This window comes from Pezoporus occidentalis, unplaced genomic scaffold (genome assembly GCF_034315485.1).
Source record: "Pezoporus occidentalis ecotype Australia unplaced genomic scaffold, CSIRO_AGI_Poc_V1 ctg92, whole genome shotgun sequence".
In the NCBI taxonomy this organism is placed as follows: Eukaryota; Metazoa; Chordata; class Aves; order Psittaciformes; family Psittacidae; genus Pezoporus; species Pezoporus occidentalis.
In genome coordinates, this window is record NW_026916284.1 from 2,240,086 (window position 1) to 2,266,298 (window position 26,213).

The 26,213-nt window shown below is 59.7% G+C and overlaps 2 protein-coding genes across 3 annotated transcripts; both read left to right on the forward strand.

The window, feature by feature from the left end:
* The first annotated feature begins 302 nt into the window (after positions 1–302).
* Positions 303–16,984, forward strand: SLC41A1 (solute carrier family 41 member 1). Its single transcript, XM_062605608.1, has 11 exons — positions 303–458; positions 2,764–3,954; positions 8,134–8,241; positions 11,925–11,996; positions 12,280–12,424; positions 12,520–12,666; positions 13,336–13,483; positions 13,795–13,874; positions 14,530–14,664; positions 15,228–15,376; positions 16,586–16,984. Exons 2-11 carry the CDS (start codon positions 3,577–3,579, stop codon positions 16,769–16,771), a joined length of 1,548 nt encoding a protein of 515 aa, XP_062461592.1. The 5' UTR covers positions 303–458; positions 2,764–3,576; the 3' UTR covers positions 16,772–16,984.
* Positions 16,985–20,476: 3,492 nt separating this feature from the next.
* Positions 20,477–25,872, forward strand: RAB29 (RAB29, member RAS oncogene family). Of its 2 annotated transcripts, XM_062605446.1 has the most exons (5): positions 20,477–20,627; positions 21,150–21,221; positions 22,820–23,001; positions 24,146–24,267; positions 24,922–25,872. In XM_062605446.1, exons 1-5 carry the CDS (start codon positions 20,504–20,506, stop codon positions 25,037–25,039), a joined length of 618 nt encoding a protein of 205 aa, XP_062461430.1. In that variant the 5' UTR covers positions 20,477–20,503; the 3' UTR covers positions 25,040–25,872. The 2 variants fall into 2 exon arrangements, with proteins under 2 accessions (XP_062461430.1, XP_062461432.1); XM_062605448.1 differs by lacking the exon at positions 21,150–21,221.
* The last annotated feature ends 341 nt before the right edge of the window (positions 25,873–26,213 follow it).

Sequence of the window (26,213 nt, forward strand, 5' to 3'; positions counted from 1 at the left end):
ACCAATGGATTTTGTTGGACTCTTGTGTCCTCCTCTTGCCATTGTGGTCCCCTCAGTCGGTGGTGAGTGCTTGGACAGTTTGGGAGTGCCAGAGTCAGGTGTGGAACACATGGGCATGGAGTGCAGTGGTAAACTCTTTCCTTTCCAAGCCTTTTGTTGCCCTTGGTACCTGCAGCCCTGCAACTGGAAACCCATTTCCTGCCCTTTCATCCTCTGCCTTTCTGATCTCTGGGGGGGATTTTATCTATTTCTGTTTCCTCGTCTCAGGCAGCTTTTGTGTCTGCGCAGCCACTTCCTGAGCGCGCAGCTGGGCCCTCTGTCATCAACAAGGTCACGTTCTGGTGCACCATGTTTTTAGGGAGGTGGGGGAAGAGCAGTCACCCTGGGGGAGATACGGCTTTTCCAAGGCAGCAAAGAAAGATGGAGGCAGAAGGAGAGCCTGACAGACCACGTTTGTGGTGAGTGCCACAGTTTATGGTGAAGGCTCCAGGGAGACCTTAGGGCAGTTCCAGTGCCTAAAGGGGCTACAAGAAACCTGGAGAGAGGCTTTGGACAAGGGCCTGTAGGGACAGGCCAAGGGGAATGGCTTTAACCTGCCAGAGGGGAGACTGAGATGAGCTCTTAGGCAGAAGCTCTTCCCTGTGAGGGTGCTGAGGCGCTGGCACAGGGTGCCCAGAGAAGCTGTGGCTGCCCCATCCCTGGCAATGTTCAAGGGCAGGTTGGACACAGGGGCTTGGAGCAAGCTGCTCCAGTGGAAGGGGTCCCTGCCCGGGGCAGGGGTTGGAGCTGGAGGAGCTGTAAGATCCCTTCAACCCAAACCATTCCATGGCTTTATGAAAAATTGAGCTTAGGAAGGTTTCTGGATGAGGTTGCTCAAATCCAAGCAGAAAGAAATGAAGCAGCAGAGCCCAGAGCTTCAGAGGCATCTCGATCCCAGTGGATCTCTTTCTGCCATTGACTGCCTTTGTTTCCTTGGTTTAAGAAATGAAGTCACCAGCTCTGGTCACACTTGACTCAGTGTCTGAGGTGGTGAGGGAGGAGGATTCCAGACCCTGGGCTGCTCCCCCTCTTCCCCTCACACATGTGCTGGGTCACAGGGCCCGTTCCTCACTCAGTGACCTGCCTCCAAGGCTGGGGACGCATCATGGCTCTGGGTAATCACTTGGCTGGTGAGTGTTTCCTGGGAGGAAAGGAAAGGCAGGAAGGAAAAACAACAGCTGGTCAGAAGTTCCACTTGGGCAACAAGGCAAAAAACCAAGGGGGGAATTAAGAGGAAAACATGAATCAGAAGAGCTGGTTTCATTCAGGAATTGAGAGTGCTATGAGTCACTGATCTCTGCAGAAGATGCTGCTGTTTACGTACGTGTTTGTTGTGGGCCGGTTTCGTGTAAGGAGATGCGATGGCGTTCCCAGTTTTCTTGGCTGAACTGCCTCAGAGAACCCTTTGAGCCGGCTTCCCTGAGACAGCTCCATAGGTTGGAGCCCACGGGTTGGAACCCCTCTCTTGAGACGGCTTCCATGGTCCCGGCCCGACAGAAGAGGTCCCAACGCTGGGTGGCTGCTGCATGGCTGAGGCGGGAATAGCCTCGTGTGTGGAGGTACCGGACCCCGGGTGGGGGACAGCAGACACCGCTGGTGCTGGGGGCGCAGCAGGCTCTGCCCAGCGCGGCTGCCCCGGTGGAGATGGGGGCACCCCCGAGCCGGGATCCCCGCTCCCAGCAACACCCCAGAACCGGGGGCACCCCCGAGGCGGGATCCCCGCTCCCAGCATCGCCCCGAGACCTGGGGCACCCCCGAGCCGGGATCCCCGCTCCCAGCATCACCCCAGAACCGGGGGCACCCCTGAGCCGGGATCCCCGCTCCCAGCATCACCCCAGAACCGGGGTCACCCCCGAGCCGGGATCCCCGCTCCCAGCATCGGGATCCCCGCTCCCAGCATCGCCCCGAGACCTGGGGCACCCCCGAGCCGGGATCCCCGCTCCCAGCATCGCCCCGAGACCTGGGGCACCCCCGAGCCGGGATCCCCGCTCCCAGCATCGCCCCAGAACCGGGGGCACCCACAGCCCCTCCGTCTGCGCCCAGCGCCACGTGACCCTGGGGCCACGCCTCCCGCGCCGCGAAGGGGCGGGGCCTCCCCGCCCACGGTGGGGCGGGGCCAGGCGTGACGCCACGCTCAGCCGGCCAATGGGTGCGGCGCGCGGCGCGCTGGGCAGGGCCACGATTGGCGGGCGGTGATGTCAGGGCGGGCCGGGCACAGCGCGGCGGGCAGCGGGGGTGAGCACCGGGGCACGGCGGCACCGGGGGGGAGCCGGGACCGCGGCGGGGGCTGCGGCGGCGCCGGGCGCACGGGGGGGCTCGGCGGGGGGCTCCGTCCGCTCCGCTCCGCTCGGGGCAGCGGCTCCCGGGGCAGCAGCAGCGGCGGTGCGCGGGGAGCGCGGTTCTGCGGCCACCGGGGCAGCCTCGGGGCCGCGCTTCTCCCGCAGGCCCTGCTCCGCGCTGGGCTCCCTGGGGCAGCGGCGCTGCACGGGGGCCCGGCGGGGCTCGGCCTCCGGGCGGGGCGCGGTGTGCGGGCACCTCCCCGGTGTTCGCTTCGGGGAGCAGGGAGCGGGTGCTCCCCCGCGCCCCTTGCACGGCACTGGAGGGGCCGCAGGGGGAGGTCGGTGGGTGCGCCCTCAGCGTGTGCTGGGGCAGGATGCGTTGGGATGAATGAGCTGTGAATGCTGAGAGCCGGCGGAATACCTGTGCTCCTCCCATGCGTTTCAGGTGAAAGAGGAGCTCTTGGAGAGCGCCCTGAAGCCGGAGGCGGTTCCGATGCCAGCTCCCACCCTGCAGCCTGCTCGGCCCCGTGAGTAACCTGAACTGGGAGCCTGCTGTGACTTTAAATAAGAGCTCTCACTCGTGCTGTGAGGTGAGAAATCCTCCTGGAAGAGGCCAGCCGTGACGGTCGGAGCGTGCTGGTGCTGCTGGGTGTTTGGCAGACAGCACAGGACAGGCTGAAGCAAAACCCCCCGGAGCCTTCAGTTCTGCAGCGCCACTGGAGCAGGTACCAAAGCCCTGGCAGCAAGAAGAGCTCTTCTCAATTGTTTCATCTCAGAAACCCAGCCCCTCGGGTCTGCTCTCTGCTTCCTCATCATCTGAGCTTATTCAGTGGCCTTCATCTGGTTTTCTCTCTGCCTTGCGCACCCCACCACAGCAGTCGTACCGCTGGAAGAGGGATCTGGAGAAAGATGCACTAAAGTGTCATACACCAAGGCAGAAGAGCTTGGATCCCGGCTCAGTGGCCGCTGCACCACACAGCGCTGGGGAGGAGGAGAATCGGAGTGAATCTGCTGTAATTCCCAGTTCCTGCAGTGTTCCCTCCGTGTGCTTGGTGTCCTCCGTTCCTGGACGTTGCTTGATGGGGATCTCTGCTGCAGGAGCAGTCTCTGCACTCCAAGGCAGGCAAGCAGGGATAGGGGAGGTCACCTCTAGATGCCGGGAAGGCCATTTGTGTAAGCTCCTGGCCGAAGATCCCCTCTGGAATAGCTGCTGGCTGTAGGCCCACCAAGCCAAGGGTCAGGATAGCCTCTCTGCAGCATGTCTTCCAAGGCAGAGCAGAAGGAGACCCACCAGGCCAACGGGGCTGTGCTGCCCATCGTGCCCGTGGACTGCCGCGCCAGTCCAGAGCGAGGGCAGCTGGTGGAGCCCTCGGATTTCCTGGGACCTGATGGCGCTGGGGTGGAAGTGGTGGTGCTGGAGTCCCGTGCCAATGCTAAAGGGGTGCGGGAGGAAGATGCCCTGCTGGAAAACGGCAGCCAGAGCAATGAAAGTGATGACACCAGCACAGACCGAGGCCCTGAGCCAGCCTCTCCCCTCAAGGAGACCTCCTTTTCCATCGGGCTGCAAGTCCTCTTTCCCTTCCTCCTGGCAGGCTTTGGGACAGTTGCTGCTGGAATGGTGCTGGACATTGTGCAGGTAGGATTGCTCTTTCCCTGGCACGCCGCTGGGCTCTGCATCCTGTCTCTATAGACCATGGTTTAATCCCAAGCCAGGAGACACTGGAATGGCACAGCTAGTTCAGCAGATAGCAACTGGGAGGGATCAGTTACCTTGGATGCTGGTTGGGTCAGGGGGACCCTGGTGATGCCTGCGGCGAGGGGAGGAGAGGCTATGTGTTTTCCACCCATGTGGGTCTCTGGCAGCACCTCAGCTGCTTCACCCCCTCTGCTGTGCTCTGGAGCACGGAGCTGGTTTGATGCCCACAGCAGAGGAGGGTGAGATGGTTTGGATGGAGGAGGCAGCCATTTTGGAGTTCTGGCCAACCCAAACTGCTCTGCTGGAAGCTCCTCTGCTTGCTGAAGGGGGGTAAAACCTCGCAGTGTTGGCAGAGTTCAGCTCCTGTGCCCACAGGGTCAGTCAGGTTTGCAGCGCTGCGAGGCCAGGCAGGCGCTGCTCTTGCTTGCTTTTCCCTGGTGGCTGTTTCCCTGCATGCCTTTGTCCAGTGGTCATCCCTGTGGCTGCTGTTCATGAACCTGTGCAGTGACTCAGAACAGGAAAGGCCGGCTGGGCTGAGTGAAGCCAGGCGAGGTTTACCAGAACAATCTGCTGCAAAAGAGCCCTTCCGAGCATGTTTGCCTTTGCAGGCTGCCTGTAAACTCATCGTGCCTCTGGCAGAGTCCCAGAGCCAGGGATCTGAACCCAGCCTAAAGCCTTTCCTGGCAAAGGAGCAGCCTTTGTGCTGAGGAGGAGGTGGGCAGGGGGGGATGTTGCTGTGTTTGCATCATTCCTCTGTCCCACAGCAGCTCAGCGTGTGGCTCTGCAGCGTGTCCTGCCAACTCCCGTTAGCCCTGGCACTAAATGAGGCATTGAAATGCCATAGGGTGGGAAGGGGAAGTGTGTGGTCCCTGCCTGCTTGGCTGGGGAGCTGATTTGGAGCTGGCTTCCTGGAGATCCAAAGCCTTGGATGCACGGAGGGTGCACGTGGAGTGGGTTGCTGGAGCACCGGGGTGGCTGGAGCCCCGTTGTGTTGGATGCAGCTGTGGTTAGTGATGGATGGAGGCCTCCATCCGCTCGGGTTCCACTGTTTTGGCTACACAGACTAATCAGGCAGTGGTAATTGGTTCCCCTCTGGGAGCACAGCATCCCCTTTAGCCATGCTGTCCCACTGATGTGTCCCTAGGGATTTGCCTCTGCTCCCTGTGGGCCAGGTGACTGCTCCTGTGTGTGCAGTGCAGGACTGTTGGCACCGTTTCCTCTCCCAGCAGAGCCCTGGTTTTGCTCCAGCCTTGCCTGCTCCCTGCCGGTGCTTTGCATGGGATGGAGGCTGCTCCTGCTGTCAGCATCCCTCTGGAGCTGCACCTCCTGCACTAAGGCTGCTTGTTCCTTGGCATTGTGGAGAGGGAAGCAGCCACAGCTCCAACCTGCAGCATCCCCTCCCCTCGGGGCTGCTGTGAGTCACCACCCCCTTATCAGCTGAGCGAAACCACTCCTGGAAACCCAAATGACAGCAGGGAGAGGCATCTGCCACCAGGAAACAGCAGGGTGCAGGTGCAGAGCCTCTGAAGGCAGCGAGATGGAGGCAGCTGAAAGCACCACCTGGGGCTGGTGCTGCTTCCGGAGCCTGCAGTGGTGATGGTCACTCTGCTCCCTGTCCCAGAGGGCAGGAGGCGGTGCTGGGCATGGAGTCCCTTTCCATGTGGTTCTCTTCCATGCTCTGCCAAGAGGCACTCTGAAGGCTCCTGTGTGCTGTTATCTTCCCTCCTCACCCTTCAGAACAGCTTCTTTCTGTGCTTCTCAGAGGCACTGAGATGGAGATATCGAAGGGATGCAGGGGGGGAGAAAGGGATTTTGACAGCTCAATGGCCTGAACTGAAGTCCACATTTCCTCTTTCCCTGTTTTGGGTTCCCCACACAGGCAGGCTCTGGTTGTCCCCTTGGAGCCGCAGTGTGGGCACACGGCTCTGCAGGGCCTTTGCTCTCTGCAGGGTGCAGGGAGACCTTCAAGCCCTACTGAATGCCTGCAGACCCTTGTTGTGTAACAGATTAAGAGAGCTGGCAGGAGCCCATGGGGCCTGCTCTTTGCAGGGAGCGAGCTGCTGATGCCTGCACAAATCTCCTTGTTTTCCTTCCCCAAAGATGGTTTTTGTTCCTTTCTCCAGGAACACCCATGCCTTGCGCAGGGAGGTCCAGCAGCAGCTTCCAGCACAGCCTCCTTTAAAGGGTCATTTACAGCCAGCCCCTGGGCTGACTAATGCCAGTGTTCCTTTCCTAGTGATGCTGGTGACCCCCAGCTCGTCCCGCTGGGAAGCGGGAGCGTGTTGCTTCCTCCTCGAGTTCTGGGTACTGCAAAGGGAAGTCGTGGCAAAGGATTCACGGATGCAAGAGCAGCCAAAGAATCAGAATGCTTAAAAACAGGCTGGGGAGAGCCCAGCTCGCCTGCCTAGGTGTGACCTGAAAGGAAGCACAGCCTGGAGTGCCGCTCTGTTGGAGGAGTATTCCAGGCGGATTCTCCCTCCTGCCTCTCCCAGTGAGCACTGAACTCTGATGTCCCCTGCTTGGGGACAGAATGGAGGGGCCCCCACAGCCCAGGGGTCGGGTCCAGCACCCACTGTGGTTTCCTGATCCGCCCATCACAGCATAGCAGAGAGGGGACCGGGTGCGTACATCCTCAGGAGCCGTGTCCTCGAGCACAGGGAGGGTTGTGGCTGTGCCTGAAGGGGCTTGGGGCAAGCTGCTCCAGTGGAAGGTGTCCCTGCCTATGGCAGGGGTTGGAGCTGGAGGAGCTTTAATGCTCCTTCATCCCAAACCAGGCTGGGATTCTGTGACACACCCGGGCAGCTTCCATCCTTGCCCTGGGGGCTGGACACGGTCAGCTTGTCTTCCCAGGCTGTCAGAGCTGAAGATGTACAACGACCGAAAACCACTTTTTCCCATTGAGAAGTGGTCCCAGTTCATCCCCACGACACATTTACCTGTCTCCTGTGGTCACAGTTTGCTCCCAGATGGCTTTGGGGGCGAGTGCAGCTTGGCTGTGGCGCTGCACAGGAGCTGGCAGGAGTTGCTTGGCTGGGGGCACAGAGGCTGGAAAACCAAACAGAGATAAGGCCGGTCCTTCCCGCAGCAGTGACTTGTGTTTGCTGGAAGGTGTTGGCCAATCGAGTTCCTGGTCCAGAAGGGAATGCGTGTCCTGTTGGCTCGGCGCCCTGCGGTGTGGCACGGCCAAGGAGGGAGATGGAGCCGGGGAGGCTGTGACCGTGCTGCTGGGAGCTCGCTGTCCTCGGGGAAGGAGGAGGAGTTATTGTGGACGTGGGGCCTTCCTGCCAACAGGGAATGGGGCAGGGAGGTTTCTGTGGTTGGGGGGGTTAAATGCAGCGGTGTGGGTTCGTGTGCTCAGCCTGCAATTACCCCTCCCTCTTTCCTAACTACCCGTGGCTGCCTCTTCTGCCTCGTGCCCAAGGGAGCTGACGTGGCTGCAGAGCCACAGGGCTCAGTGGATCCTGCTGCAGGGTGAGCTGTCCTGCCCATGGCAGGGATGATCTTAAGGTCCATTCCAACCCAAATGATCCTATGAGTAATGTAGGTGCAGCTGAGGGAGGCTGAGCAGAGGCCGTAGTGGGGTAACTGCTCCAAAGGGTGTTTGTAGGGAATGGCTCCCAGCGGAGGCTGGACAAGCTTCAGCCCTCGCTTCCGCCACCGACTGCAGGTATGGGGCCAGATCTCTCCATCCTTCCCTGTCTTGGCTTCTCTGTGTCACGTTTTGCAGTGGTTCATCTCAGGGGGGTTGACCTGGAAGTTGAAGGCTGAGCCCCTGAGATCCAGGTTTGGGCTCAGGAACGTGTGGTCACTGCTGCACAGACACAGGAGACCACAGCAGAACCCAAACTGGGGCAGAGGAGGAACCGGGTTGTGTGCTCAGAGCCATGCACGGGCTCTGGGTCAGTGACACAGGGTCCCAAGCAAAGGATTCCAACAGCCAGGAATCCTGCCCCATCCCTGGCAGTGCTCAAGGCCAGGCTGGACACAGGGGCTTGGAGCAAGCTGCTCCAGTGGAAGGGGTCCCTGCCCGGGACAGGGGTTGGAGCTGGAGGAGCTTTGAGGTCCTTTCCACCCATCCCAGGCTGTGGTTATTTACTGGCCTTTGTTTCACTCTTGCAGCACTGGGATGTCTTCAAGTACGTGACTGAGGTCTTTATCTTAGTGCCTGCATTGCTGGGCCTGAAGGGGAACCTGGAGATGACGCTGGCATCTCGCCTGTCCACAGCTGTGAGTATCCAGGGAAGGAGGGAGCGGGATACCTGCTTGGGAATGCCTCTGTGTGTGTGTGGTGGCTGGGCGGACACATCTCTGTCAGTGACCGCAGTTCAGCAGGCTGGGAAGGTGCCTCTGGACTGATCCGATTTGAAGGTTTAATAGTCCTTAAGCTTTGCTGGCAGCTCCCTTCCGTGTCCTGGCTGCTCGTGGGCCTGGAAGCTCAGTGTGTGAGCTGCCTTTGGCAGGTAGAACTGTTCCAAACCGGCTTGGATCCGGCTTTCCTCCGGAGGAAGCTGGGTGCAGGGATGTCACCAGAGCAGGCTGCAGGCAGCCAGGCTCAGGAGGGCTGAGAGGCTGCAGAGGGCTGTACAGCCAAGGGGGGACCTTGCAGTGAGAGCGAGCAGGGGGACTGGCAGCCTCTTGAAGCTGATGGAGGGGCACGGCTGGGCACTGCTCTTGCTAGAACCCAGTCTGATTCCTGGGAAGCGGGGAGCTCCCTGCGAGAGAAGGGGCAGGCGCTGTTACCCCTCAGAGTACGGGCTTAGTCCAGCTGAAAATGAATTGCTTTGTGTTTAAATGCCTCCGTAACAGCAGCCTGCCTGTGGAGCGGAGCTGAGCCTGCCATCCTCTCCTCTCAGGGACAATAGCTCTCCTTCCTCCTGCAAGCCATCTTCTGCTGGAGCGTGACAGCCAGTGACTGCCTGACGTCTCCGTGTATCCCATGATGGGAGCATGCAGAGCTTTGAGCCTCACATCTCCAAGGTGTTGGCTGCCTGCTGCCAAGCTCTGTCTCTCTGCTGCGTGTTGCCCTTGCAGCAAGCAGCCCGGTCCTCGCCTTGACAGTGCAAAGGAGGTGATGTGCCTTGGCCTGAGAGCACTACTCGGGAAGTGCACTGAGGTGTAGGGATGGAGACCTGTGTGCCTGGGTGGCAGCAGCAAGGATAGCTAGCAGAGAGCTTAGCTTAGCTCCCTGCCTCTCAGCATTCCCCTTTCTGGCTGCTGCAGGGGAAAGCACAGGAGAGTGTTGTCAAAGGTCTCTGTGTCTGCTCTCCTGGGTCCTCTCTTGTTCTTTCCTCTTGAGCAATGGTGAGATCCCAGCTGTGACTCTTTCCTCCTCAGGAGTTTCTTGTTGGCCTCTTCTTGAGGTGCATTCCTTGATAGCAGCAGAGCCAACGTTTTGAGCTGCTCATCCAGGTTCTGACAGTGCTCTGTGTGTACCCTGTGGGATGCTGCTCTTCTGCACTGAACCAGTGGCACATGAGCATCATATTCTGTAGAGCCTGAGGCTGTCCCTGCAGCCCTGGGGAGCAGGGATGCAAACAGCATTTCCCTTGGCTTGCCCAGTGAGGGGACCAGCTCCTTGATTCAGCCCTCATTCCGTGCGGGAGCAGGGTACTGGGGATGCCTGTGCCAGCATCACAGGCAGGAGCTGGGCCGTGGCTGCGTCCCCTTGGTGCTGGTCTCCTCTCCCCAGGTGCTGCTGGGCAGGACAGAGCTGCTGGGAGGCTTCGTGCTGCCCCAGCCCTGCTGTGCTCCTGTGCCAGGGCTCGCAGGGACAGAGCCTGAGCTTTGTGCTGGGAAACAAACCCCTTTGTTTGAGTCCCTCTCTGTTGTTCAGGGTCCTGCTGTCCCACACGCAGGCTGCTCTCCCTCATGGCCAGCTCGCCCTTGCTGAGCAGGGGCTGAGCTGCGGGGCTGCTTGGCCCTCCTGGGATGAAGGCAGCAGAGCACTTCGTGCTCTTCCCTATGGGGCTGGGAAGGAGCAGGATTGGCAGGGAACCGAGACTGGACACAAAGCCCCAGGGACGTGAAACTTTGTGCTCTGGTGGCTGCAGCAGGGTCATGAGGCAGCGGGCACAGAGAGCACCCGTCCGGCTGTGCTGGGTGGCTGCTGCCTCCTCCTGCCCCTGGGCTGATGGCTGAGGGGTGGCACTAGCCCCATGGGCCAGCACCCAGGCTGTGTCCTCTGCTTGGCTCTGCCCTGGCTGTGCTGCCTCTACACACATCCCTTCCCTTGTGCTCGACCTCTTGCATCAATGCATGGGGGTTTGGGGTGATGAGAGCTCCCCATGACCCAGCTTCAGTGTGTGCTTGAGCCCAGAACCCCCCCGTGTGCTGGGGGCACCCCCAGAGTGGGAGCAGCAGCTCAGGGAGGGGATCCTGCCCCTCTGCTGTGCTCTGTGGCTGCCCCATCCCTGGCAGTGCTCAAGGCCAGGTTGGACACAGGGCTTGGAGCAAGCTGCTCCAGTGGAAGGGGTCCCTGCCCGTGGCAGGGGCTGGAGCTGAATGAGCTTTAAGGTCCCTCCAACCCAAAGCAGGCTGGGATCCTATGCTGGGATAGGATGATCTCTTGGGCTTTCCTGTTTATCCTTTGCCCTGTTCTTCCCTCAGCGTGGGGAACCCTTCTGGGGCTTCATGGTGCGAGCCTCGTGCTCCGGCCGCAGGGAAGCAGCCCCAGGTGCTCTCTCAGCCTGTGGCTTCCTCATTAGTGCTGCATTAAGGTACCTCAGAAATTCCTTCACAATTAAGGATCAAAACTGCCATTAGTTAAAGGATTACGGTCCTGTTGCCAGTGACTACAGCTGGGGTATGTTAATCCCAACCTAATTGCCATGGGGCTGGAATTTTAAGGTCATGCTTCACATGGAGCTCAAATTCCTGTGCTGGATGTGCTCAGGGCTACTTCAGTCCCTATTTTGTTAGCTTGCCCCCAGTTCCTTTCTCCTTCCCACTAAACTGAGCAGGATAATTCCCTGCAGAGATGGGCACATCCCGGTGCTGGCACCTCTCGAGCATGCAGTGAGGAGGGCAGGAAGACGAGTTGTTCACGACTGAGCCTCTCCCTTGTTTCCTCATGTTCAGCTTCTAATAATCCCCGATTAGATGTAAGCTTATCCCTTCCCACCATAAGGACCTAAAAGGCGCTAGGGAAGAGCAGAACCCTCGTGCTCTGCCATCACAGCATCGTGCATCACCCAGCAGGGGGTCAGAGCAACCCGCGGCTGCTCCGGGGCTCTCCGGTGGCCGCAGCGGTGCCAGGTGGCCCCTGTGCCCCAGCTGCTTCTCGTGGCACTGCCCTTGTTTCCCCAGCCTTTAACTCCCCCTGCCCCTGTGCTGCTGCTCCGGCCTGGAGCAGGGGGTCCCTGCGCCCCTCGGTCCCTCCCGCCTGCGTGACCCAGCTGGGCCCGGGCCAGGCTTGGCTTCGTCACCACTGGAGTGAAGGCAGTGAGTAAATAAGCAGCAGTGCGTGCCTGTGCCCGGGGACAAAGTGGAGCTTGTTGCCTTTGCAAGGTTGTTCATCAGACATTCCACTGAGGTCCATTCCCCTTGAAAACCCCTTCTGTAGCGGCTCTGGCTCCACTCCTGTGGAGTGTCAGCCCCTTCCTGCAGCTGGGAAGAGGACGCTGATGCTGAAACAGGTTTGATGTCTGATGAGGCCACGGTAACCTGGGAGAGGCTCTGTCCTTACCCAGGGTGCACAGCCCCAGTGACACTCACAGGCTGGGCTCTTAGTGCAGGACGCGCACGGACACAGCCCTTTTCTAGTGGGCTGCCCTCCCCTGAGAGCTGAGGATGCGAGGTCCTTGCTCTTTGCTGCTCCTGGCACAAGCTTGCATCACTGAAGGGTAGGAATCTGACTGGTCACAAGTGCTCAATGCTGTCAGTCTTTACTGATGCTTGATGTCCTCTCGCAGGCTAATATTGGCCAAATGGATACACCCAAAGAGCTCTGGAAGATGATAACGGGGAACATGGCTCTGATTCAGGTAAGAGCAAAGTGGAAGTACAGGCAGTTGGTGCAAGCCCAGTTTCAATGCCTGGGGCTTGCTATTGACTGTCACTATCACACCTCTGATGGGGAGGGAAAGGCACCTTTCTGTCCCACAGCCACCTACCAGGACAGTTTGCCCTGGGGGTTAGGCTAGGTTAGATCCCTGCTAACGTGTCCTGTAAGGGTGTCCATGTAAGGTGCCCTGGGTGGTGTTCCCCTCCGCCCAGCACCATGCTGCTCTCCAGTCCTCTCAGAGAGTGCCTGGGTTTCATTTGCAGGTTCAGGCCACCGTGGTTGGCTTCCTGGCCTCCATCGCAGCCGTGGTGTTCGGATGGATCCCAGATGGGCACTTCAGCATTGACCATGCTGTCCTGCTGTGTGCCAGCAGCGTGGCCACTGCTTTCATTGCTTCCCTTGTTCTGGGTGAGAGGCAGACCCTGCGCACCCCCCTGCACCTCCTCCTGAAATGCTGGGTTCCCCCCGGCCTCATCCCGTTCTCTCCCTCTTTTTGGCTGCAGGCATGATTATGATTGGGGTCATCATCGGGTCCAGGAAGATGGGGATCAATCCTGATAACGTCGCCACGCCAATTGCTGCCAGCCTGGGGGACCTCATCACCCTGGCTCTGCTTTCAGGGATCAGCTGGGGCTTGTACAAGGAGCTGGGTGAGGAGCAAGAGGCGGCCTTTGTCTCTCCATGGTGCTTCCATGTGCTTCTGCATCTCCCCCTCATTTCACCCTTTCCCTTTATCCTTTCTGTTCTCGGGGGCTCTGGAAGCTGCCTCAGTCAGTGAGACCCAGTCAGGGCTGAGAAGGGGAGGGAAGAGCCCTTCTTACTGCCTTTTAGCTGGAGGCAGCCCTGGCAGCGCTCTGCATGCACTAGGTGAAGTGCGAAGGGGGAGGTTGTCCCCTTTCAAGCGCCAGGGGCTTGACTGTGGCTCAAGCATGGGAGAAGGCAGCTTTGGATCCTGTCTTCTGTACTGTGAGCCCCAGCTGGGTGCCGAGCTGCAGCTGCAGGCTCCAGACTTCCTCCTCCCTCCCCTCCACCTTCCTTCCCTGGCGCTGGCCTAGGGATGTGACTCAGCCAGAGGTGAAGCAGCCCTGGGAGGGCTTGCGCAGGAGTGGGGATGAGCGCTTGAAACTGAGGAGACCTCCCTTGGGAGGGCACCAGGAGAAGGAAAGGCCACGTCCTGCAGAGCTGAGGTCCGGTTTGCCAGCCCTCACTGGAGTCCCTGCCTGGCAGCAGGGTGTGGGCAGGTCTGGAGAGCTCAGCGCCGCACCTGGCTGCAGCAGGATGTGCCCTTGAGCTGTCGCCTCTGCTTGTTTCCCCCTCAGAGAGCAAAGCCTACGTGAATCCTTTGGTATGCGCCTTCTTCATCGCCCTGCTGCCCATCTGGATCATCATTGCCAAGAAGAACGCGGCCACCCGGGAGGTGCTGTACTCTGGCTGGGAGCCGGTCATCATTGCCATGGCCATCAGCAGGTGGGGATTCCTGGGAACCCAGGGCCTTGGCACCGCCGCAGCCGCTGCGCAGGGCACGGCCAGGGAGGAAGCGGGGATCCTGTTCAGCTCCCTCTGCCCTCTGCTGGGCAGCATTGCTGTTGGTGTCGCCCTGCGCTGAGCTGCACGCTGGGGGTTAGGCTTGGATGGGGTTTGGCAGCAAGGGGAGCAGATCCTGCGACAACTGCCTTCCCTTACCGACCCTTCCCCTTCCACCCACGTGCATCTTCATGGGTGCCCGCGCTGAGCCCCCCGGGCGGTCAGCGCTGAGCTCTTCATCCTTCCCTCTGCAGCGTTGGGGGTTTGATCCTGGACAGGACGGTCTCGGATCCGAACTTCGCTGGCATGGCTGTCTTCACGCCCGTCATCAACGGTGAGCGCTCCGTGCCCGCAGCCCCTGCGTTCTCCCTGCTCCCCGTTTCAGGTGCATCCAGGACCCCTTTGCCAGCAGTGGGGTTTGCCTGGGGCTCTGCAGCCGCCGGGCTCCCCCGGTGCCAGCCCTTCCCCTGCAGGGCATTTCCCAGGGGTCCAGCGCAAACTCCTCATCCCCCGGCCCCTTGTTTGGGCCTTGTGGCACCTGCTGACACCAAGATTTGTGTTTGCAACTCAGAGCCAGGACATCCAATCGCTTTTGACCTCCCTTCTGCATAGAGAACCAGGAAAACCCCTTTATTTCGTTACCTGCAGCAAGAAAAGGGGTTCATTCTGAGCCGGTGCATCTTGGGGCAGTGGCTGCCACAGCCTCCTACAAAGAACAGTAACTTTAAACTTCCTGTGTCTGTCTGGGTGCCTGACCCACCGTTTTGCTTCACCTCCTTGCTTGCAATGAAAGCTGCAGTGCCAGAATGCATCTGTGTTACGCAGGGGCCGAAGGGGACGCTGTAGAACAGCGTCCTTTGTCCCAGCTCCTCACATCCTGCAGGAGTGGAATGCAGGTCAAAACCAGACTGGGCTGCGTGATTCCAGCCCCTGGCAGGTGCAGGCTGGTCGCTGCGGGCCATCTCCTGAGTGCTCTCTCCTCTCTGCAGGCGTGGGTGGCAACCTGGTGGCGGTGCAGGCGAGCCGCATCTCCACCTACCTGCACATGAGCGGGATGCCTGGAGAGAGCCCGGACACGGCCCCTCGCAGGTGCCCCAGCCCCTGCACCACCTTCTTCAGCTCAGGTACCTGGGATGGCTTCGCTCCTGGCTGAGCTCCCTGCGGCTGCTGGAGCAGCGCCATGGGCAGCGGTGCCTGGAGCCTGCACCCAGGCACTTCTCAGCCCAGGGATGGGGCTTGAGCTGCCCTCTGGAGACGGCCGGGCCTCAGCAAAGCTTCGGTGTGAGAGGGCAGCGCTGCGCTGGGTGCCCCCTGCCCTGCCCTGCTGCCACAGCCCTGCCAGTCCTGCACCCCCAAAATCCCCTCCAGATGGGGCCAGGGCACGGAAACCTGCCTCGAGGCTGCTGGGCTGTGGAGCTGCAGCGCCACGGAGCTTCTCGCTGGCAAAGGCTTCGAGCAGCTCTGATTTGAGGCCTGTTCCAGCCCAGGGACAGCCAAGTGCTGGCGCCTCTGCCCTGAGCACTGCGGGGCTGTCACCACTCCAGCCGCTATCTGCAGCGCAGGGCTGAGGGCCCAGTGTGCAGCTCCCCGCTCGGGGTCTGGCTGTAGCTGTGCTGCCTCGTCCCCCGGAGCCCAGGGGGGCTGCAGAGTCGTGCTCAAGCCTGAACCCATCTTTGTTCCCTTGCAGATGTGAACTCTCGCTCTGCTCGTGTGCTCTTTCTCCTGGTGGTGCCTGGACACTTGGTTTTCCTTTACACCATCAGCTCCATGCAAGGAGGGCACACGACGCTCACCCTCATCTTCATCGTCTTCTACATGACAGCAGCACTTCTCCAGGTAAGCTGGCATAGGGGCACACTGCCACATCCCTCAGTGGCGGCTGCGCTCCCGAAGGCACAGCCACAAACCCTGTCCCCAGGTAAGTGATCCACATGCTAGGGAGGTTCTGTTTATCAAATAAGCTGGCATCGACCTGAATAAATGCTGCTTTGTTGATAGCTGTACACACAGTTCTTCCTTCCTGTCATTCTTGGCAAGTTTGGAATCTCTCTTTTGTCTCTTTAAAGCCCTTCTGCTAGCACAAGTGTTTAACACGCACGAGGTGATCTATCCTCTGTGGTGCTTTAGCAAGTTTAAACCTGCTGGTGAGGAAATCAGGCTGTGGAATGAGCAGGGACCCCTGTGTCTTGTGGGGCTCATCCAGCCCCATCCGCAGTGCAGCTCCTGCAGGAGCCTGGGGGCCTGTGCTGGAGGGCAGGAAGGGTGCCCTGGTTGGGGCTTCTCCCAAAGCCAGCTCCACTCATGGGAGCCGTGCCTGGTTCCAGTGCCCCCTCACAACAGCCCAAGGCAGCGTGAGGAGGTGACTCAGAGCATCCGTCAGAGGCAGAGCTAAGGCTTGAGAGGATCCACTGCAGGTTTCTTCTGTCTTTAGGTACCAGTACAGCCTCATGGCACTGATGGGGAGCAGCATCCCTCCCGGTGGTTCCGGCTGCTGGGAAGTTGCTCTTTTATTTCTGGATTAAATATTTCCTGTGCTTGAGTCCCCTCTTTGCCCAAATCTCTTTGAGCTTATTCTGGTTAGAGCTGAAAACAGAGGGGCAAAACTTAGGCTTATCTCGTGTTTGAGTTCCAGTGTTCTCCCTTTTAAGCCTAAATTTGATGGTGGTGTGAAGCTAAAGAGGGATAGGGCAGAGGCTGGGAAAGAGCAGCTCTGCTCTGGAGCCAGGCTGAGAGAGCGGGGCTGGGGCAGCCTGGAGAAGAGAAGGCTCCTGAAGGGGAGACCTGAGAGCAGCTCCAGTGCCTAAAGGGGCTGCAGGGAACCTGGAGAGGGGCCTGGGACAAGGGATGTAGGGACAGGCCAAGGGGAATGGCTTTAACCTGCCCGAGGGGAGACTGAGATGAGCTCTGGGGCAGGACCCAGCAAGGTGGTTCTGAGCAGCTCTGATCCCTCGGGATGAGGTTGTGTCTCTGAGCTGCCCCCATGAATCCCGGGGTTGCAGAGGTCGGGATCTGTGGCTGATGTGGCTCTTTTCTTCCTGCCCCCAGGTTCTTATTCTCCTCTACATTGCTGACTGGATGGTGCACTGGATGTGGGGCAGGGACCTCGATCCGGACAACTTCTCCATCCCATACTTGACTGCGCTGGGGGACCTCATTGGAACAGGGCTCCTTGCTCTCAGCTTTCACGTCCTCTGGCTCATTGGTGACCGGGACTCTGATGTGGGAGACTGATTCCCCCCTCTCCCAGCTCTCCTCCTCCTCTCCTTCTGTTGTTGTCGTTCTTTTTCCTTCCCCCTTGCTCTTTGCTTCCTCCCCCCAGCCCTCGTCTCTCTCGAGACTTCCTCTTTGATACTGGATTCTCATTATTTTCAATGGGAATTTTATGTGGTTTCTATTTCAAGCCAAGTTTGTACAGAAAATAAATCTAGTTTTAGGAAGGCCGAACCCCCAGGCGTACCGAGACAATCCCCAAGTGCCATTTCACCTTAGCTGGGTCTGACCCAAGGCTGGGCAGTTGGGTCCCGCAGGGAGCCCCCCAGTCCCAGGAGGTGAAAAGCTGCTGCTTTCCCTTCATAAGCGTGTTAAATACCGGAGGGAAGGGGTTGGTTTTCTCCACAGGCACCTCCTAGCACAGCGCGAGCGCATGGCTGAGGGTGCTGCGCATCTCCTGTTGCCCTCCTCCCTCCCAAATGCCCCTCCTGTGCCTGGCACCCAAAGCACGCGAGTCCCTGGCAGAGGGGTTCGTGAGGATGCTGAGGAAGGGTCCCCTGGGCCGGAGCCCCCCTTGCTGCGGGCCCACAGGGGAGTGAGGGCTCTGGGCCTGAGGACTGCAGCTGCTCTCTGCTGACCCTCACTGGGAGCTGGCTCCAGCCCCTTCCACGCTGGGGCTGCAGAGGCCGAGCTCTCCCCATCCATCCTTGTCCCCTCTGCCTGCCAGGGCTCTGCTGCAGCACTTCTGGATCCCGTCCCGGCTTTCCTTCGTGCTCCCATGGGCACAGCCCTGCTCATGGCAGCTTTCCTGGAGGCGTGGATGGAAAATAGGAGGGAGGTTTTACCAGCTGGAAACTTCACCCATCGCGCCCAGGTTGAAGTGATGTGCTCAAGCAGGGCTAGTAAAGAGGCTCCAGGGCATGAGTACCACTTGAATTCCCAAGTGTGTGTGTAGGGAAAGCTCCTCACGGCTGCTGGGGTGGGCAGAATGCAGGCTATCCCATGGGATGGGATGTCCGTGCTGCACTGCCTGAAGCCTGGGAGCTGCCAGCATCTTCCCAAGTGCTAGGGGATGGCTGCAGCACCTTGCATCCCAGTCCTGGAATGGCAGCCAAGCTCTGGGCATAGGTGGCTGTGCTGCAGCTCTGCTCCTGGCCTGGACACTGCCCACCCTCCTGTGCAGCTCCAGGGTGGAACTTGCAAGCTGTGGATGTGGTCTCTGCTTCACCCCTTGCTTTAAGTGTGTTCCTCGCAGCAGAACCCATCCGTGCTTGGCCTCATCTCCCCTTAGGCTGACTTCTGTGTCTCTCATGAACCAGTGCTTGTCTCTTCCTGGCTTTGTGTCCCCCCAGCGCTGGGCATCTCTGCTTGGAGAGTGGGGCTGTGCGGTGCTGGCAATGCTGATGCTGACCTGGAATGGGGCCAGGCCGGGCTGGAGCCCTCCTTGTTGCCCCGGACCCAGAGGGTGCTCAGGCATTGGAAGAGGCTGCCCAGGGCAGGGCTGCAGGCACCGGCCCTGCAGTGCTCACACACTGTGGAGACGAGGCCTCGGTGCCATGGGGCAGAGGTGGCCTGGGCAGTGCTGGGGTAAGGGTTGGACTGGATGAGCTCAAACAGAACCGGGCTCGTGCCTGCTCCCCTCTCAGGCTGTAAAGGAGCCTTTCCTGTTGCCGCTGGGTGTAAGCGGGTGCTGCTGCTGCTGCTGCTGTGCTCTGGGGGCAGAGATGGGGTCCTCGTAGCCTCTGATACTCTGGGGATGCTTTCCCCTTCCCCGTGCCCCATAGCGTTTGCTCTCCTCTCCCCTCCCCGTGATCACACCGTGGCCGTGGCTCCGACCCGCGTGCTCCGGTGCCGACTGCTCTCAGCTCTCCTTTGGCCCCAGCTCTGCTCAGACCAGGAACCAAACCCCCCTTCCCCTGCAGCAGCCGCTGCTCCCCCATTCTCTGCCCAGCGCTGAGGAGCAGAGGGTTCCCTCCGTGACCACCTCTGCGGGTCCCTTGGGTGTCGCAGTGCTGCGAGCTCCCCAGGCCGAGAACCCACCGCTCGTGGTCTCCTGCGGCCGGAGGGGGCTCAGAGCATCGCTGGGGGGGGCGCGATTGGAAGCTGCCCGTGGATGGGGAGAGCCCTTTCCCCCGCTGCACTCGTGCTGCCTGCTCGCCAGCCCTGCGCTGCCCACGCCGGGTTCCTCTTCCCGCTCGAGGCGCAAAGACTTCGGTTATTTATAGTTCCCGTGCGAGCTGTCGCCTTCCCTGGTGAATGATACTGGTTAAATAAAGAGCACGGTTATTTATGCGGGCCCTGGTGCCTCCTTCGCCTGGTTAAAGGTCTCTATGGGGTGTGACCATGGCAGGGGCTGGAACTGGATCACTGAAGGTCCTTCCCAACCCAACCCATTCCGTGTTTTGCATCCTTTGCTTACACCGGAGCTCTTTGGACGTGCACTGGGATGAGCCAATGCGCTGGTACGCAGGAGGAGCGCTGGGATGTGGGTAACTGATGGGGTTACCCCTGCTGGGACCCCAGGAGCCGCAGGGGTTCCCTGCGTGGGTCCTGTGCTGCCCGTGGGTGTGAGGGATCAACTGCTGCTGCAGCCCTTTAGGGGCACCCTGAGCCCCTCGTTGGTGGCTGTTGAAGGGTCCCCATCCTCCCTAGTGCAGGTTTGGGGCTGTTTCCCCCCCCCAGCATAAATCCTGCCCCATGCAGGGCCCTCGGCAGCTCCCATTCCTCGCTGCTGTGGGTCAGCCCCACACATGGAACAGTGGGGCTCAGAGCTGCCTGGAGCCAGAGGGACACAGGAACAGGCTTGGGGATGCAGGAGGCACGGAGCTTGATGCTCTTGAAGGCCTTTTCCAACAGGGTTCAGTCTGTGAACCCATGGGGCTGGGGTTGGGGGTGCAGGAGTCCGTGGGGCTGGGTTGGGGTGCAGGAGTCCATGGGGTTGGGGTGCAGGTGTCCATGGGGTTGGGGTTGGGGGTGCAGGAGTCCGTGGGGCTGGGTTGCGGTTGGGGTGCAGGAGTCCGTGGGGCTGGGGTTGGGGGTGCAGGAGTCCGTGGGGCTGGGGTTGGGGGTGCAGGAGTCCGTGGGGCTGGGTTGGGGGGTGCAGGAGTCCGTGGGGCTGGGTTGGGGGTGCAGGAGTCCGTGGGGCTGGGCTGGGGGTGCAGGAGTCCGTGGGGCTGGGGTTGGGGGGTGCAGGAGTCCATGGGGCTGGGTTGGGGCTGGGGGTGCAGGAGTCCGTGGGGTTGGGTTGGGGTTGGGGGGTGCAGGAGTCCGTGGGGCTGGGTTGGGGGTGCAGGAGTCCGTGGGGCTGGGCTGGGGGTGCAGGAGTCCGTGGGGCTGGGGTTGGGGGTGCAGGAGTCCGTGGGGCTGGGGTTGGGGTTGGGGGGTGCAGGAGTCCGTGGGGCTGGGTTGGGGGGTGCAGGAGTCCATGGGGCTGGGGTTGGGGGGTGCAGGAGTCCATGGGGCTGGGTTGGGGCTGGGGGTGCAGGAGTCCGTGGGGCTGGGTTGGGGCTGGGGTGCAGGAGTCCGTGGGGCTGGGTTGGGGGTGCAGGAGTCCGTGGGGCTGGGTTGGGGGTGCAGGAGTCCGTGGGGCTGGGTTGGGGCTGGGGTGCAGGAGTCCGTGGGGCTGGGTTGGGGTTGGGGGGCGCGGGGCGCGGTTCCTGCGCCCGGTCCCGGCAGCGCCGCTTTAAGGCTGGCGTCCGCTTGTCCGTCACGTGACCGTTTCACGTGACGCGGCAGCCCCGGTGCCGGTGCGGGATGGGCCCTCGGGACCGGCTCTTCAAGGTGCTCGTGGTCGGGGACGCGGCCGTGGGCAAGACCTCGCTCGTGCGGCGGCTCGCGAGCGACAGCTTCAGCCGGCACTACAAGAGCACGGTGGGAGGTGGGGCCCGGGCCGGGACCGGGGCCGGGACCGGGAGGAGCGGCCGGGGGGTGCCGGTGCCGGTTCCGGTTCCGGTTGTTCCTTGCTCGGGCCCCGGGCTGTGCCCCCAGCACCCAGCGCAGCGCGGCTCCAGCCTCAGCCTGACCTCGAAGCTCGTCCGGTTCACGGGGAAGAGCTCCTGCCCCAGAGCTCATCTCCATCCCCCCTCGGGCAGGTTAAAGCCATTCCCCTTGGCCTGTCCCTACATCCCTTGTCCCAAGCCCCTCTCCAGCTTTCCTGCAGCCCCTTCAGGCACTGGAGCTGCTCTCAGGTCTCCCCTTCAGGAGCCTTCTCTTCTCCAGGCTGCCCCAGCCCAGCTCTCTCAGCCTGGCTCCAGAGCAGAGCTGCTCCAGCCCTCGCAGCATCCCCGTGCCCTCCTCTTGACTCGCTCCAACAGCTCCAGGTCCCTCCGGTGCTGGGGAACGGGGGAGGCTGCAGAGGAGCAGCCCCTGACGCGGTTTCCTTTCTTCCCGGCTGCTGCAGTGGACTTCGCGCTGAAGGTGGTGCAGTGGTCGGAGTCCGAGACCGTGCGGCTGCAGCTCTGGGACATCGCAGGTACCCGAAGCTCTCGGTGGCTTCTTCTGTTCCCTTTTCCTTTCCCTCCCTCCAATAGGATTCTCCTGCAGGGGCAGGGCTGCCCTGCTCCGAGGGGCTCTGGTTTGCAGGGGTCATTTCAGTGCTCAATCAAAGCCCATCCGCAGCGCAGGTGATCAGTCTGTCACCTTTCCTTCCCTGTGTCAAAGCCAGAACAAAGTGAATGGGAAACGGGCTCATGTGAAGCTGGGTTTTTAACACCTCAGCCACGAGGGTGTGTTAAAATCCCTGTTTCTGGCAGGGAATCATGGAATGGGTTGGGTTGGAAGGGACCTCAAAGCTCTTCCAGCTCCAACCTCTGCCACGGGCAGGGACCCCTTCCACTGGAGCAGCTTGCTCCAAGCCCTGTGTCCAGCCTGGCCTTGATTCCTGTGTGGAGCAGCTCCAGGCACTGCTCCAGCTGCTGGGATCCGGATCTGTGCAGGCAGAGCCAGCGGATCCCTTGGGAGCACCCAGGGCAAGGGGAGGCGTGGGGCTGGGTCGGGAGCAGGGGGTGCTCCAGGAGGCAGCACTGGATGCGGTGAAGCAGAGCGAGGAGCACCCACTCTGAAGCAGCAGCTCTGGATGTGGAGGGGGAGGAACACAGGGCTGCGGTTTCCTCCGCCCGGCCGCGTGCTTCTGGAGTCCCTAAAAAAGCAAGGAGGAAGGAGAAGTTTGCAGCAAGGAGCTGGGTGCAGCTTCAGCCCCAAAAAGGCATTTGAAAACATGAGCAGCTGGGGGGCACAGAGCTCTTGGGGTGCCCTGAGCAGCAGGGGATGGCCACGGCCATGGTCCCTGCACACTGCTCCCCTCCCCTGAGCTGTGCCGAGGCACTTGGGTGGCTCGAGGGGACTCAAAGTGCAGAGCAGAGACAGGGCTGGATGGGAGCCCCAGGGAGAGCACGAGGCTGAGGGAGAAGAGGTCAAGGGAGGGGATTGTCCGGCTCTGCTGCGAGGGCTGGGGCAGCTCTGCCCTGGAGCCAGGCTGAGAGAGCTGGGCTGGGGCAGCCTGGAGAAGAGAAGGCTCCTGAAGGGGAGACCTGAGAGCAGCTCCAGTGCCTGAAGGGGCTGCAGGAAACCTGGAGAGGGGCTTGGGACAAGGGATGTAGGGACAGGCCAAGGGGAATGGCTTTAACCTGCCCGAGGGGAGACTGAGCTGAGCTCTTAGGCAGAAGCTCTTCCCTGTGAGGGTGCTGAGGCGCTGGCACAGGGTGCCCAGAGAAGCTGTGGCTGCCCCATCCCTGGCAGTGCTCAAGGCCAGGTTGGACACAGGGGCTTGGAGCAAGCTGCTCCAGTGGAAGGGGTCCCTGCCCGTGGCAGGGGTTGGAGCTGGAGGAGCTTTAAGGTCCAGCCCAACCCAGTGTGGGATGCTGCTGTCAGAAATGCTGTTTCTCACCATGCTCCTGACCCATGAAGTGTGACACGAGCGCTCTCAGTGCCCCCATAATATCTCCCCATTATTTAAGTGTAGGTTTAGTGCCAGCTGAGAACGCGACGTTCTGGGATAAACGTGTTCCTTGCATGAACAAACCTGGAAATGATGCCTCGGGGGGGTCACTTCTGTTCCCTTTCCATCCCAAGGGCAGGAACGCTTCACGTCCATGACCCGGCTCTACTACAGGGAGGCCTCCGCCTGCGTGATCATGTTCGACGTCACCAACATCAGCACGTTCAGCAGCAGCCAGAAGTGGAAGCAGGATTTGGACAGCAAGCTCCTGCTGCCCGATGGGAGCCCCGTGCCCTGCCTGCTGCTGGCTAACAAAGTGAGCAGCTCTGCGTGTGCTCTGTGGGCTCGGCTGTGCAACAGGGGTGCAGAAGGGAAGGAGACCCCTTTAGCAATGAGCTCTGCCCAGAGCTGCCCCATAGCTTGCGGTCTCTTTAATCCCTTCCTGCATGTTCTGCCTCTCTGAGGGTTCTCCTCGGGCAGTGGTAGGACTTGGTGTGAGAGGCACCAAGATGTTATCAGCTGCTCTCTCCCAGGAGGCAGTGCTTGTGCTGCTGGAGCTCGAGCTCTGCAGCTCCTGGATTAGGAAGCTTTTGTGTTGTGCTCTTCCACTTGCAGTGGCCTGGGCGGGTTGTGTGTGGTGCTGTGGGTGCTGCTCAGAGCAGCCCGAGGGATGCCTGGCTTCGTGGGGATCAGGTTTCCCCGTGAGGATTAGCTGCTGTCTTTCCATCGTCTGTTTTCCTTTCATTTCAAGCCTACCTTTATGCTCTTCCCATGCCTGCGCTGGCTCAGCAGCTTCCCAGATGCAGCCTGAGATTTGCTTGCTTTGAGAGAGCCTAAAGCTGGAGCTGACTCACAGACGTGATGGGTGGGCAGGAGAGTGGCTTCTCTTCTCTCCTTCACAAAGACACCATTCCCTGATGGCTGTTCTGAGGTTACCAGTTAGCTGCGTTAAGGAAACCTGTGTGGCTGACACGCTGCACTCACCTAATACAAGCTGTTATCATCTGTATTGAATCCCAGACTGGCCTGGGTTGGAAGGGACCTCAAAGCTCCTTCAGTTCCACCTCCCTGCCATGGGCAGGGACACCTTCCACTGGAGCAGGTTTTCGCCCTGCCCCTTCCCAGCACACACGTCACACAGGTTACCTTTACAGCTAACGCGTTTCCTTGCTACCCAGAGGCCAGGCAGATTTTGGATGAGTGACAGAGATTCCCCGTACCTCCATTCCGTGCGTGCTTGACTGAGGCGTGTCAGCATCTCTGAGGAGATAAATAGATGGGTGCTTGCAACATCCCATCAAGACCCTTGCCCTAAGAGCTCTCTATCGGTTGTGATCTGGGAGCTGTGACGGGCTGAGCCTGCTGCCTGCCTGCACATGGGCAGTGTTTGCTGAGGGGCACAACTCCCCTCCCAGATGAAGAACCAAAAAGCTGACCTTCAAATGGTTCTTGTTTTCCAGTGCGACCTCTCCCCATGGGCAGTGACAAGAGAAGAAGTGGATCGGTTCAGCAAGGAAAATGGCTTTTCTGGCTGGGTGGAGACGTCTGTGAAGGAGAACAAGAACATCAATGAGTCCATGAGGTAGGCACAGTGGCTGGCGATCCACCAAAGAGCTGATTCCCTCTCTCAGACACGGCTGCCTTTGAGGTGAGGGAGATGCTGTCAGCAGGTAACAAACAGCAGCAATAAAACACAAGTAAATCTCCCAAGGGAACCTGAATTCTGAAAGGTCAGAGGCTTGCTTTCTCCTTGGTTAAGCTCTGATGTGCTTTTGGTGACAGAAAATCATTTGAACAATACCAGGGATGTTTCTTCATATGCTGGCCTCTACCAGGAGGATGGGACTTGTTGTGCAAAGGTGTTAGAAACTCTTTGGTGATGCACCAGTCCTTCAGTGGAGGATCTGGCCTTGTCTGAAAGGTGTTAGACTGAGGTTTTGCACCTTGAGGGTGGGCAGTTAGTACATAGGGAGCCTCTTGCTGTGTCCCAGTCCTAACCTGGACCCAAGGTGAGGTGGCTGCTGTGTTACCTGCTCATCACATGGTCTTTGATGCTGGCAGGTAATGGCAGTAGCGCTGTTGTCAGTGCTCTCGGGTTCCTTAACCTGCTTGTTTAGTGAAGGTCTGGAGTTCTGCGTCCTGTCGGAATGGACTGCTGTTGATTTTTGCTGTAGTGCTGGCCCCGTGCCTCCTGTTAAACCAACCCAAACCAAACTCACGTGTGTTTGCCTTCTAGAGTCCTCATTGAAAAGATGATGTCCTCATCCGCTGGTGATGGAAGTTCCTCTGCTGCTGGCAGCGGGGATTATATTAACATAAAAGAGCCAACCCCGCCAGGCTGGGCTTGCTGTTAGAGCACTGACGGGGCCATCTGCTTGGCTCTAGCAGCAACCTCCTCCTCTTGTTGTCACCATCGTATTTTCCTAACCTGGATGTCAGTGGTTTTGGGGGTATTTCTGTTCCATGCTCACGAGCTGCCTTGTGTTCAATGCAAACTCCTCCTCAGCAGAGCATCACTGCAATGACTTGGAGCAAGGGAAGAAGGGAGGAGCGAGACGATTCCCCTTGCTCTTGTGTAGTAGCAGCTGGGAGCTCTGCTGCTCATAAAGGAGCACGGTCCGTGTTCAAGCATGAGCCTTGGATTGATTTTAACTGATTTGGAGCACTTCTTCCCCTGCCACGTGCTGGCCTCGAGCAGGGTGAAGGAAGGTAAAGGTATATTTTTTAATGCTGTTGCACCTTTTATTCCCCACTGCCTGCACCCACCATACCCAAGGGCACCAGTCCCAGGTGTTGTGACCTTCATTCCATGCACACTCTCTATGCCTCTGGATTCCCAGTGTGGGATTGCAGCAAACTCTTTACTTTGTGCTTTGGAACTGCAGACCTCTGCTTACATGTCCTGGAGGGACCAACACAGCTCTTCATTGCCAGTAAGTGCCCTTAGGATGGGAAGCCAGATGTGGATGAGCTGGTGTGCTGTGCAGCCAGACCCGTGGAATCACTGGTGTGATTTGAGAAACTGGGTAGCACAGCCCTTACTTTTGTACATCCCAACTCTGGTGCTTTACAGCAGAGACCTCAGGCTTTCATCAGGAATCACCCAGGTGCCTCTGTTTGTCCTTTCTCACTCAGCCTCTGTCTAGCACAATCACTCTGCTGCCACTTTATTAGGGCATGGATAGTGGAATGATACTCCTTTGAGACAACAACATCCCTTTCCCTGTAGCCTGCCATCTCAAATAGCTTTGCAACTGCTGAGGAATTGCTTCCCCACAGCTGTTCTGTAGCCAGGAGTGACTTTGGTGGCAGGGCTGATGTGGGACAGGGAGCTCCCTGAAAGCCCTCCCGCTGGGTTTAGTGGTGCAAGGGGGGAGCAAAGGAGAAGACTTTGCAGGACAGGAAAGAAATGAAGAGCACATCCCCAGGTACTCGCTGGTGAGAGTGGTTCTTGCCAACAACAAGAATAAGTGGGTAAAAGCTCACTAGATAGTTACCACGTTAAATTGGCTTGTCCTGATCCCTGCT

Excerpts from the sequence above, each read along its gene's own strand:
- RAB29 (XM_062605446.1), top strand. The coding sequence starts at position 20,504 with ATGGGCCCTCGGGACCGGCTCTTCAAGGTGCTCGTGGTCGGGGACGCG. Across the intron at positions 20,628-21,149 it reads CTACAAGAGCACGGTGGGAG|TGGACTTCGCGCTGAAGGTG; the intron begins GTGGGGCCCGGG and ends CGGCTGCTGCAG. Across the intron at positions 24,268-24,921 it reads AACATCAATGAGTCCATGAG|AGTCCTCATTGAAAAGATGA; the intron begins GTAGGCACAGTG and ends TTTGCCTTCTAG.
- SLC41A1 (XM_062605608.1), top strand. The coding sequence starts at position 3,577 with ATGTCTTCCAAGGCAGAGCAGAAGGAGACCCACCAGGCCAACGGGGCT. Across the intron at positions 12,425-12,519 it reads CATTGCTTCCCTTGTTCTGG|GCATGATTATGATTGGGGTC; the intron begins GTGAGAGGCAGA and ends TTTTGGCTGCAG. Across the intron at positions 13,875-14,529 it reads CTTCACGCCCGTCATCAACG|GCGTGGGTGGCAACCTGGTG; the intron begins GTGAGCGCTCCG and ends TCCTCTCTGCAG.